Source organism: Triticum dicoccoides, chromosome 5B (genome assembly GCF_002162155.2).
Source record: "Triticum dicoccoides isolate Atlit2015 ecotype Zavitan chromosome 5B, WEW_v2.0, whole genome shotgun sequence".
In the NCBI taxonomy this organism is placed as follows: Eukaryota; Viridiplantae; Streptophyta; class Magnoliopsida; order Poales; family Poaceae; genus Triticum; species Triticum dicoccoides.
The window spans coordinates 639,854,083-639,866,584 of NC_041389.1; the positions used below are offsets into that span (position 1 = coordinate 639,854,083).

The following is a 12,502-nucleotide window of genomic DNA, read 5'->3' on the forward strand; positions in this document are numbered from 1 at the left end:
TGGTACTATATATACTATTTATTATTTTAAATATGTTCATATACTATATCTAAGATATTTCAAAACAAGTTACATGAAAAAATTGCACATGAGCCCATAGTTTTTGTTATATTTGTGAAATACGTACATATTTGTACGTAAAAAGGAGCATACTCAAAAAATGGTACATACTACATAAAAATTTGTATATATACTATCTAATCATCATTATATACTACATACTACATGTACATACTCTCGGTTTCGACATATACTACATACAACATACAAAACGCAAGTGATGGTAACTATCACTGCTTGTAGGAAACATTTGTCATATATGACCTGTGCTGACTAGCTAATTGACCGTTGTGGGACAAAGCTGAGCAGGACTTGATTGCTACAGGGGTCGAACCAGAGACATTGAACTGGCCTGATCATTCGAGGACTTGGTTCTTCAGGGTTGGGGGAACTTTGGACCGTGAAACATGGAAGTGTCGTTGGACGGACGAGCAACTTGCAACACCCATAACGAAGCTTCAGGCCACAATGAAGGCAGCGCAGGAAGGGAATTCCCGACAGAGAGAATGACGAGCTAACTGAGGCCCTCTAGAATCCTGAGCACCCTGGACGAACACAAAGCACGCCAGGCTCCGTTTCATGGAAGATTGGGTTTCCCGACGCAGCCGGTTACAAAACCCATGAGAGTATGAGGAAACAGAAGTTGAGTGTTATACAGAAGCTCAATGCAAGAGTACTGAAGCTAGAGGAACAAGTTGAGAGCCAGCGAGCTGCCAACCAACCATCTCAGTGGCACGAAGCTACCCCAGAAGCTACCCCACCATCTCAGCAGAGAAGCAGCATGGCTTCCACGGAGCTCATTCAGCAGTCTGACTTCACGGCTCCTAGCTACCCCATGGATGCTATCACGGAGGCTCAACATTGCCATCTTATGAGGAAATGGCAAAACATCACCTTGAAGGCGGCTGTCGGCACTATTCCACCTCCTCAACCCAACAGAACTTTTTACTGCCGTCCGATTCCAGAGGGCTATGCTGTTGTGATGGCGGATGAAGTAATGGAGGGATTTGAGGAGCTAGAGCTTGACCACCCTATAGGTGAAGGGGAGATTTAGCTGGGTCTTGCTCTGAAGACTCCATGTCTATGGTGGAATCAGTACATCAAGCTTCCAAATTGGACGCCTCCGCCTCCTCTTCCTCCTCCGGCGTGTCAGGGCACTCTGCCCACTCCTCTGGCGGGTGAAGGCACTCCGGCTCCTTCTTCGCTTCCTCCGACAAGCAATCTGCCCCCCCCCCCGGCGCGTGAGGGCACTATGGCTCCTCCTCCGCCTCCTCCGGCGCGTCAGCCAACTCCGCCGCATCAGCAACGGCAGAAGAGAGAGGCCGCCACTCCGGTGGCTAGCAGTAGTACAAGCAGAGGAGCGAAGCAGTTTGAATATGGTCCATCTCTCAAGGATCCGGAAAAGTTACCTTATGAGAGGACCGGCAAGGAAAACAAGGACATCAGTCGTGCCCAAGTGAGGGACTTTTTTGCATCGAAACCTCCACCTCCGAAGGAAACGATAGATCCTGTGAAAGTGAAGCGGGCTATCGATGCCCTGAAGCGACCACCGCCGCCTCCGCTAGATTCCAACTATGTGCGCACTATTAAAAAGGCATATAAGGAAGCGCAGCGGTCGGGAAGTCCTTGCATTGATGCAAGGTTAGCAGCATGAAGAAGTGGGAAACAAATTCCCCAGCTCGGCGAACAGGCGAAGCAAACGTGCCCCCCGCTCAAGGTGTCTAGCGATATCGTTGCTAATCATCCGGGGATGGTGCCCGGTACCAATCTTGATGATTACCTGTCTGATGATGTACCCATTGAAATAATGGAGGTGGACAAATTCTGATTCGATTACGGGAGGCCTATCGTCAAACCTGATCATCCTCGTCTAACAACGAAGATGCGAAGACTCCATGACTGGTACATGGAAAGATGCAGGCAGTCTAGGAGGCATACTTTGACGATGAGAATTAAAGAGGAGCACAAACTCATTCGAATGGATATTTTGAATATTGAATTTGACGAGTTATTCCAGTTATACAATGAAAAGGCCCTCGACAAAACACTCGTGACTTGCTACTATTTGTAAGTACTACTTCTGTAATTAAGTCTCTATATATAGCTCAGCTCTTTCATTGCATGTATATATAATTATCCTCACTATATTATGCAGATTGAAGATTGCCGAGTGCAGGAAATCAGATATCTATGACATTGGTTTCATTAACCCAAATATCATACATGAATACACGGTCAAAAACACAAATTCGAAGAGACCAAGGACAACTTGCTACAATCGTTGCTTGTAAATCAAAACAAAGATAAAATACTCTTTCCTTACAACTTCCGATGAGTGTTACTGTCATGTGCATATTCGGTGTCCCTTACTCGAGGTTAATTATAGTAATGTAATTGATGAGTTATGCATGCATGCGCAGCTTTCACTTTATTTTGCTAGAGATTAAGCTTGAAACTGAAACAGTAACAGTCTTGGACTCTAGAAGAAAAAGTCCCTAGGAGTATGCAAACATGACTGATATGCTCCATAAGTAAGTTCAATCGATCATTATCGCACCATATCAAGTAATTATTCTCTTTGTCTGGAAGGGTTTGGAAATAGTTCACCGCCATTGTTCTGACACTGTCGAAGGAGCTGCGATTTACACACCCGAAAGTAAGTACTACTAGCTAGTTTCGCGCATCTCCCATTTGTTCTAGCTAGTTTCATAAAAAACATTAAGCATGCTTGATTATCAGTTTGATTGAACTCTATTTCTCGTAAAGGTCTTGTGGCACGAAGCTGGGAATGATTTTTGTGGATACTATGTTTGCGAGTTCATCTACAACTCGACGAAATCTAAGAGGGGGTACTCTAAAAAAGATTTTGATGTACATAAACAATAATATTCACAATTTTATTTTATTACCATCATTTGTGTTGAGTTTCATTCATATACATGTAGTGACCCACTTCTTTAAATTAGATGTGGGAGATGCGGGATGAACTCCTACCACATGATCGCATACGAGCAATTCAAGAGGGATTGGCGGGATTCTTTCTTGACCACGTCGTAAATAAATACGGAGAATACCATGTGGAAGTTCAAATAGGCCTTAGATGTTAGGGTTTGTAAGAGATCTTATATTGTATATATGTAGCTAGTAGCATCGAATAGATATACGGAAACTTGTTGTTCGACCAATCTCGCGGAGAAAGAGAGGTCGATCACTTCTCTTTATATATGTTCATGACAATCTTGTGTACTTAATGGTTCCTTTATTTGCTTACTAGCTAGCATGTCGAGTTCTCTCTATACGTATGGTAGCTAGCGTCGACCAAGCACAAAGATAAGAGAGGTCACTTCTCTCTAGCTATTAGCTAGCTAACACAATACATGAATCCCATAAATAATTAACCCTCCAAAACCGCTAACCCCCTCTAAAAAAACAAAACCCCCAGCTCCTGAGCTGCTGACGTGTGGATGCCATTTGGTCCTGGTTGGTGTTACCAACCGGGACTAAAGGCTCTCCTGCCTGGGCTCGCCGCATCGGCCATGTGGACCACCATTTGTCCCGGTTTGTAAGCGAACCGGGACTAAAGGTGTTGGGCTTTAGTCTCGACCCATTAGTCCCGGTTCTAGAGCCGAGGCTAATGGGCCTCTAGAACCGGGACAAATGGCCCAATTTCTACTAGTGAAAGGTCGCATGACAATGGTTAGCTTATGTCCAAGATATACTGCATTGCACATGAGTGCATTCATCATTTCTCGAAGCGAGCAACTCTTAATAGTCAAAGACTGGAGCAAAATTGTGAAGGGTCGTAGCAGAGAGGTACTAGGAAGCAGCAATCAGAAGCGCAACCCACAATTAGGAGACAGGTTCATCTACATTCTTCTTATGATGAAGCAGGAGTGCTACACATGTTTTATGCTATTTTACCTGAGAGAGAGCAGCAGGAGTAGGTCCTAGGTATTAAGAATAATTAGTTAGTGTTGATTATATATGACTATGATGATGATGAGAAGTTTTTATTATGTGCTACAATGTGTTAGAGTTGATAGTGATGCTGAGGAGGAGGAGTAGTGATTATGAGTACTATGATGATGATGATGATGATGATGATGATGATGAGGAGGAGGAGGAGGAGGAGGAGGAGGAGGAGGAGGAGGTGGAGGAGGAGGAGGAGTTGTTATTATAACTAGTGACCAAGTTGTTGTATGATGTCTCATGGACGAAAATGATGATGATGAGGAGTTGTTACATGACAATGATGTATTATGACGATAAGTTGTTAATGATATGATGATGATGAGTTATTATGTCATTGGGTGAAAGAACCACGGTTTAGTTTCAAGTGGATGGATCCAAAGTGACCAATGTCACTTTGGATACATGCACTTGAAACTAATCCATAGTTCTTTCACCCAATGATGTAATAACTCATTCTGATGTAAAAACAATCTCTAAATTGCTACTGAATGAATTGTATAATGGTGTATGAATACGACATAAAATAAAAAAGAAATAAGTAATAATAGTAGTAGCGCGGGTAGAGCGGCGCGCTGCTAGTAACTACCAGTAGCGCTCTCTACCAAAAGTGCTACTGCTAAGCAGATATAGCAGTAGCGCGGGCAAACACACGCTACTGATACGCTTTAGCTGTAGCACCATATCATAGTGCGCAACCCCGCGCTACTGCTATACCTAAAACCGGCACTACTGCTAGGCTTTTCCCTAGTAGTGTAAGCCTCTACTAGACTAGCTCATTGATCAAAGATGGTTAAGGTTTGCTAACCATAGACATGTGTTGTCACTTGATAATGGAATCACATCATTGGGAGAATGATGTGATGGACAAGACCCATTCGTTAGCTTAGCATATGATCGTTCAGATTATTGATATTGCTTTCTTAATGTCAAATACATATTCCTTCGACTATGAGATCATGCAAATCCCGGATACAGGAGGAATACCTTGTGTGCTATCAAACGTCACAACGTAACTGGGTGATCATAAAGATGCTCTACAGGTATCTCTGAAGGTGTCTGTTGAGTTGGCATGGATCGAGATTGGGATTTGTCACTCCGTGTATCGGAGAGGTGTTTCTGGGCCCTCTCGGTAATACACATCACAAGAAGCTTGAAAGCAAAGTGGCTAAGGAGTTAGTGACGAGATGGTGTATTATGGAACGTGTAAAGAGACTTGCCGGTAATGAGATTGAACTAGGTATGAAGATACCGACAATCGAATCTTAGGCAAGTAACATACCAACAGACAAAGGGAATTACGTATGTTGTCACAAAGGTTCGACCGATAAAGATCTTCGTAGAATATGTAGGAACCAATATGCGCATCTAGGTTCCACTATTGGTTATTGACTGGAGAGGTGTCTCGGTCATGTCTACATCATTCTCAAACCCGTAGGGTCCGCATGCCTAACGTTCGTTGATGATATAGTATTATATGAGTTATGTGAACTGGTGACCGAATGTTGTTCGGATTCCTGGATGAGATCACGGACATGACAGGGAGCTCTGTAATGGTCCGGAGGTAAAGATTGATATATATGACGATGCTATTTGGTCATCGGAAAGGTTTCGGAGCGAATCGGGTAGTCATCAGATCACCGAAAGGGGTTCCGAGAAGCCCTAGAGATTAATGGGCCATATGGGCCAAGAGGGGGGAGCACACCAGCCCACAAGGGGCTGGCGCGCCCCTCGTCTAGGCCGCCGGCCCTATGGATGGAAAGGAGGAGGGCTAGCCCCTCTTTCCTTCCCTCCACCTAAGAGGAAGGAAGGGGGGGGCGCCACCCCCTACTGCCATCCCCCCACGAGAAAGCAAGCAACGGGGGGCGCCGTAGGGCAGGCGCCCAAGGGGGCCAGCCGGCCACCTTGGGGTACACCCTGGTTGCCTCCCCCACCTATATATATGAGAGGGAGGGGGCACCACACAACCCACGACAATCTCTTAGCCATGTGCAGCGCCCCTCTCCATAGTTTTGTCCTTCGTGTAGTTTTTCGCAGTGCACGGCGAAGCCCTGCGGGATGAAGTTCAACACCACCGTCACCACGCCGTCGTGCTGCCGGAACTCATCTACTACTTCGCCCGTCTTGCTGGATCAAGAAGGTCAGGGCTTCATCGAGCTGAACGTGTGCTGAACACGGAGGTGTCGTACATTCGGTACTTGATCGGTTGGATTGCGAAGGTGTTCGACTACATCAACCGTGTTGTGAAACGCTTCCGCTTAACGGTCTACGAGGGTGCGTAGACACACTCTCCCCTCTCTAGCTATGCATCTTCATGGATAGATCTTACGTGTGTGTAGATTTTTTTTTTTCATGCAACGTTCGCCAAGAGAAACACTCGAAAAAATGTTTCAGGATTCAAATTATTTAAAGAAAAAATACCAAATAATTTTCAAATATTTCAGTGACCTGTGGGACCCACCTGTCGGGTCAAAATATTTGGCAAAAAAGAAGGCTTTCTCCAGTCTGCCTCGGGTGGGATTCAAACTCGGGTCTCTAGCATGAGAGCGCAGTGGAGGGAGGAGCCAGCTGGGCTGGCGAGTGTGCTAGAGAGAAATTTTATAATGGACCTCAACCGGCAGGTGGGGCCTACTCATCACACGCGGTAAATTGTAGAAATGTTGTATGCCAAGTGGGCCATGGTGGGATGACGTGTTTGCTGACTAGACAAGAATGATTTGCCACTAACAAGTGGGGTCCGTGCGTCAATTGTTGTAAATTACTACCTCCGTCCTGATTTATTAGTCCCTTTAGTATTTTGTGCAAAATTTTGACCTTAGATTTAACTAAAAAATTGTTAATGCATGTAACCGAAAATAATATCTCTCAAAACTATGTTCAAATACGAATCCAGGGATATAACTTTTGCTAACATGCATTATTATTTACTTAGTTAAACATATGATTAAAATTTGGCACAAAATACTATAAGGACCAATAAACCAGGACGGAGGTAGTACACAAAGAAAAATATTTTTTTGAATATATGCCAAGTACCCGGGCAAAGCTTTCGGCAAACAAACCCCCCAAGTCACGGAGCCGTTAAGCACAAACGGACATGACAAGTGGCATTTCTTTGTCATGATCAGCTCGGCGTATGCTTTTTTTTTGCCGAGGGTGCTCCTTTCGCTGTGTACGTTGCTGCTTCGACTCGGCACAACGTCTCATTGCCGAGTACGGCTCTTGGTGTATATGTCTTTGCCGAGAGCCCATGTTTTGACTCTCGGCGCACAGTGAAATTCCAGTAGTGACTACTCCTCGACTTATATATATGTGCATGGCAATCCGTATAGTAGTCCATATTGAAATTTCTAAAACATCTTATATTTGCGAACGGGGGAACTATTTTATGGTCTCACAATTGCATAGAGAATTCAGCTAGTTAAGTACGTGCTAACGAGCTAGAAAATCTTGATCATGAGCTGTGGAGGCGTGCACGCTAGAAGTCTTACTTGAGGAGGCGCTGTGACCTAATGGCTCAGCCACATGATGCGGCAGTGCAGGGATCTCCAAATTCTCATCGTTTGATTCGAGTGACTTCATGGCTTCTGCGATGAGTGGACGCTTGGTTGGGTCGGGGTGTGTGCACCAGATCCCGATGAGCAGCACACGCTCCATCTTGCGTTCGTCGTGATCCCTGCTGGTTGACTCGTCCAGCAGCCGTGGATCTATTGCTTCAACGACCGCGTTTCTGCGGTGCCGATTCCTTACCTCTGTTAGCAATCGGCTGCCAGCTGGACGCCGGCCTGAAACAATCTCCAGCAAAACGATGCCAAAGCTATAGACATCTGACTCCCTACTCCGCTTGCCCGTTTCCAAAAATTCCGGGTCTATATACCCTGGGGTCCCGGCTAGATACAGTGTCGTCTTCTGCTTGGTTTCGTGATCAATCAGCCTTGCCAAACCGAAGTCTGTAATCTTAGCTTGATACCTTTCGTCGAGCAATATGTTACAAGGTTTAATGTCACCATGCAAGACACAATCATTGCATTGTTTGTGGATGTACTCTAGGGCACACCCTATGTCACGGATGATCCTGTACCTGCACAACAATGAACAAATAAAATGAGCCAGTCATGCATCATGTTCAATCTTGCATATATACTTCCTCCATTCCAAAATTCTTGTCATGGTTTTAGTTCAAATTAAGCTGTCTAGATAGAGGGAAAAAAAGGTTCAGGGTGGTGCATGTTTAGAAGGTGGTTCAGTTACCTCTTGGGCCATGACAACCAGCTCTTGTTCTCATGCAAATGTTCCTCGAGGCTACCCTGTGATACAAGCTCATAAACTAGCAACAGATGGTTGTTGCCGACATCATTGCACCAGCCTACTAACTCTACCAGGTTCCGATGCCTCAGTCCACTGATGGCCTGGATTTCAGCCTGGAATGTCCCCTTTCCCCTCAGCCCATTGAACTTCTTTATCGCCACCAGTTTGTCTGGATTAGTCAATTGGCCCCGATACACGGATGCAAAGCCCCCTCTTCCCAGCATCGTATCCTCAGCAAAGTTGTTTGTCGCTTCGACAAGCTCATCATACTGGAAACTTCTGGCGATGCTAGCCAAGTTGTTTACCGGGTCCACTAGTACCACGTCCTGCATCTGCATGGGAACAGCAGCTGTAGGGGTAGGAGGAGCCTCATCTAGGTTATTTCGTGTGGACTTCCGGTGCCGGCGGCGATACAAGACCACGGCCAACATAGAAAGTAGTAATAGTGCTGCACAGCCACCAGTAATACCTAGTATCGAGGGCCAGGGGAGCATTGAGTGGCTCTTAGCAGCAGCAGGTGGTGGTTGAGGCTCTGGAGACACATCTAAAGTGGAGTCAAATGACCAAGACAGTACCCGGTGTAGCTCGACGGCTGCCCCGGTTGCACCAGAGAAGCCGATGGCCACGACACTAGGCAAGAGCTGCCTCAGGTCGGCACTGGTGTCGACGTGGTAGGCCACGTCACCGACCTTGAGAGTGGCGGTTAAAACTTGTGTGTTATTGTCATAGCTAACCTCGCAGGTCACAGGGAGACCAGACGTCAGGTTCTTGCCGGGCACCGTCACATTGGTGTACACCCGCGAGATTATGGAGTTGACGTCGATGCCGATGTGGCTGCTGCTGGTGTCTATGCCGTTGTTCAAAAAGGTGTCCAGCTCAACCGCCAGGATCCGGTCGTTGCCGGTGGCATTCGTGTTGCTGTTGTTGGTGAAGAGGCCGAGGTTCCTGCCATTCTCAATGGGGTTCGGGATGCTTGTCGCTGGGTAGTGGCCCATGAAGAAAGCCATGCCGTCGCCGGTAACTGCGCTGCCCTCAGGCTTGATTTGGAAGGAGAAGGTGGTGTTGAATGTTGCGAGCTTGCCGGTGGCGACATCCCAGAGCGGCACCGGCTGCGCGTACACCACGCGGCCCACGCTGTCATGGTTTTCTTGGCTCTGCTCGTTCTTTGTCAGCTCGATCATCTGGGAGTCGAAGTATGCATCGCCCTGAAGGATGAAATCTTGTGGGTTGTAGCTGCGGGGCAGGGAAAAATTAGAGTTGAACGAAAGCGAGGAAGCACGGGGAGGCAGGTGGAGAGATAGTAGCAGGTGGTAGAGGCAAAAGTATCGGATGAATACCCGCCGTGTAAAATGGGGAGGATTCAGAGCAGCCATTTGCTGGCTGTGTATTTGGAAACTCAGCAACACTACTCCATATATAGAACCATAACTAGCTAGCTGGCAACTTTGTCGCTTTTGCTAAAATTTAAACTTTATGGAATCAGCTTTAGTACAACCCCTTATAAAAGTATTAATAAGGGTGAAGATTAAAAGATATCCTTTCACATGAAAGGGCCTTATGGTCTAATCAATTTTAATTGGCATACCAAAAATTAAGCATCCTTATTTTAAGATGATCTTCTTGTTTCTGTCAGTCGTTAATCCCCCACCGTGTGTCATGCTCTGACTGCATCAATGGGTATTACATTCACAATCTAGTGTATGTTATAAACGGGATCATCTAAATTACCAGAATATGATAATATACACTGTGAAGATTACATGCAAACCAGTATAATTACTCTCCACTATGATCAAGTTAACTGATTTATTTCTTCACACGGGTGACGCTGGAGGTGAAGCACTCAAGCGGGCCACAATGTCGCATTTAGGGTCAGTTCTTTGAGATGGCTTAAAAATAAGCTGCATCTCCGCAGCTTAAAAAATAAGCCGTCCTCTAAATTTATTAAGACCTATAAATTAATTAGCCTATAACTAGTTGTTTAAGTTGCCAAAAGATCTGACCCTTACTGGCTGCCGGCCGGAACCGGCCATATACTTCCAAGTTTCAAGAATATGGAGTGAAGAATTGTTTGTTAAGTAGAGACAATACATTAAGCCAAACGCCGACACTACATTAATCCACCGGCTGCTAGTGTACGTGCATTTCAAGGCACGGCAAACAAAACCAAAATTTCATGTCACATTCATATGCAGTAGGATGACATCTCATGTTGTCTGTTGAAGAGGACATAAATCCACTTTACCTCTTACAAGAACGTCTGCCTGGCTACTTGGACGGATCCGGTCAAGCCATGGGGAACCCTTGCAATGATGAGGATACAGATATTTTTGTAGCTGCCATCAAGGTTTTGTTTCGGACGGATTTCGGGCCTCGTTCTCCGAATCTGCTTGGCTGGATGGTGTGAGAACCAAACAAATTGCCCCAAATGGTTTTGATCGCTCTAAAAGCAAAAGGTACTTCCTTCAGAAGGCTTTGCGCAACAATTTCTGGATTTCCGAAGTGGATACAATTTCATGGAAGCTCACCTCAACCCTGATGTGGCTGATACAATTTCATGGAAGCTCACCAAAGATGGCCAATATTCTGCGGCGTTGGCTTATAGCGCCCGATTTCTAGGGCTCGTGGACATGGACATGCCCCTGTAGGTGTAGAAGAATTGGGCTCCTCTCAAATGCATTTTCATTGCTTGGCTAGTCATCAACAATAGGATTTGGACGGCTGGCCGGCTGGAGCGCATGGGATGGCCAAACTATAACCTTTGCCCCCTATGCAAGCAGATCGAGGAGTCGGCGACCCACCTTCTTTTCTAGTGCTGCTACACCGTCAGAGTTTGAGGAATGATTAAATTATGGCTTGGCTTACATGATGTCCATCCTACGGATTGGGGAGGCATGGCTTCCGTCAAGGAGTGGTGGCGCAACAATGCTTCTGGGAGGCATATATGCGGGCCCCTCCCATGTCCCTCGGTATTAATTCCTTTTTTTATTGCATTGTATGCATGCCACACCCTTGGTATTAACACCAATTCCTTTGTGTTATTCTCTCCTTCATATTTTTTTGAATCTCTCATTCATTTTCTTGCTGATCACTTATTACTCTTATATGCCCATTGAAATCGATCATCCATACTCCCTCCTATCCATATAGACCCTCGTAACATATTTCATGGAAGCTCGCCAAAGATGGCCAAAATACACCATAGTAATCAATTACGTTAATTAAGTTTATTCCTTGAACAGAATTTTAAAGTGTTTAACATTAACAAATAATAGCACCGTCGAAAACTACATATTTTTCTGATCAAATTACATATACAAATTATTTTAATCCAAGTTCCGGTTGCATAGTTATAACATAACACTAGTAGAAAACGGACCTAATATGTGAAACATTAGTACCGGTTGGCATATGAGCCGGCACTAATGCTCTCATTAGTGCCGGTTCAAATGACTTGGCGGGAGGTGACCTTTAGTACCGGTTCTTTGGAAATCTTTAGTACCGGTTCGTGCCACGAACCGGTACTAAAGATGCTGGTGCCCGGCCAGCACCTTTAGTATCGGTTCGTGGCACGAACCGGTACTAAATAGGTTATGGCAGGCGCTATTTTTAGTCCCACCTCGCTCCCCTAACAAGAATTTGACCACCTTAAGTATGTTACTTCTCAAACCATCCCAAGCATTTGGTCTTCATTGAACTCTATGTGTAGGATCTATGGCTGCAATAGGAGTCTTTGCCGGTTCTTAAATCGGTGGTAGATTCCTATTGACGATTTAGATTCTATACAAAAAGATCGTTGATGATCAATGTATTTTTTATATGTACTTCTGTGTAGCAGTAGCGCGCGTTTTGGCTGAAAGGCGGTACTGATCAACGTATTTTTTCTGCGTTCGGATGCACAATTTAAAGAAGAAGAAGAAGAAGAGGAGGAGGAGGAGGAAGAAGAAGGAGAAGAAGAAGAAGAAGAAGAAGAAGAAGAAGAAGAAGAAGAAGAAGAAGAAGAAGAAGAAGAAGAAGAAGAAGAAGAAGAAGAAGAAGAAGAAGAAGAAGAAGAAGAAGAAGAAGAAGAAGAAGAAGAAGAAGAAGAAGAAGAAGAAGAAGAAGAAGAAGAAGAAGAAGAAGAAGAAGAAGAAGAAGAAGAAGAAGAAGAAGAAGAAGAAGAAGA

General features: G+C 45.1%; 1 protein-coding gene across 1 annotated transcript; it reads right to left on the reverse strand.

The window, feature by feature from the left end:
* Positions 1-7,461: 7,461 nt before the first annotated feature.
* On the reverse strand, positions 7,462-9,710 carry LOC119310363 (L-type lectin-domain containing receptor kinase IX.1-like). The gene is made up of 2 exons (XM_037586138.1): positions 8,281-9,710; positions 7,462-8,110 (listed from the first exon to the last, which is right to left on the reverse strand). Exons 1-2 carry the CDS (start codon positions 9,708-9,710, stop codon positions 7,462-7,464), a joined length of 2,079 nt encoding a protein of 692 aa, XP_037442035.1.
* Positions 9,711-12,502: the final 2,792 nt, after the last annotated feature.

What these genes read in the sequence shown, in the direction of transcription:
- LOC119310363 (XM_037586138.1), bottom strand. Translation starts at nt 9,710, where the DNA reads ATGGCTGCTCTGAATCCTCCCCATTTTACACGGCGGGTATTCATCCGA. An exon ending in TGGTTGTCATGGCCCAAGAG is followed by an intron (nt 8,111 to 8,280) that starts GTAACTGAACCA and finishes ATTGTTGTGCAG; the next exon opens with GTACAGGATCATCCGTGACA.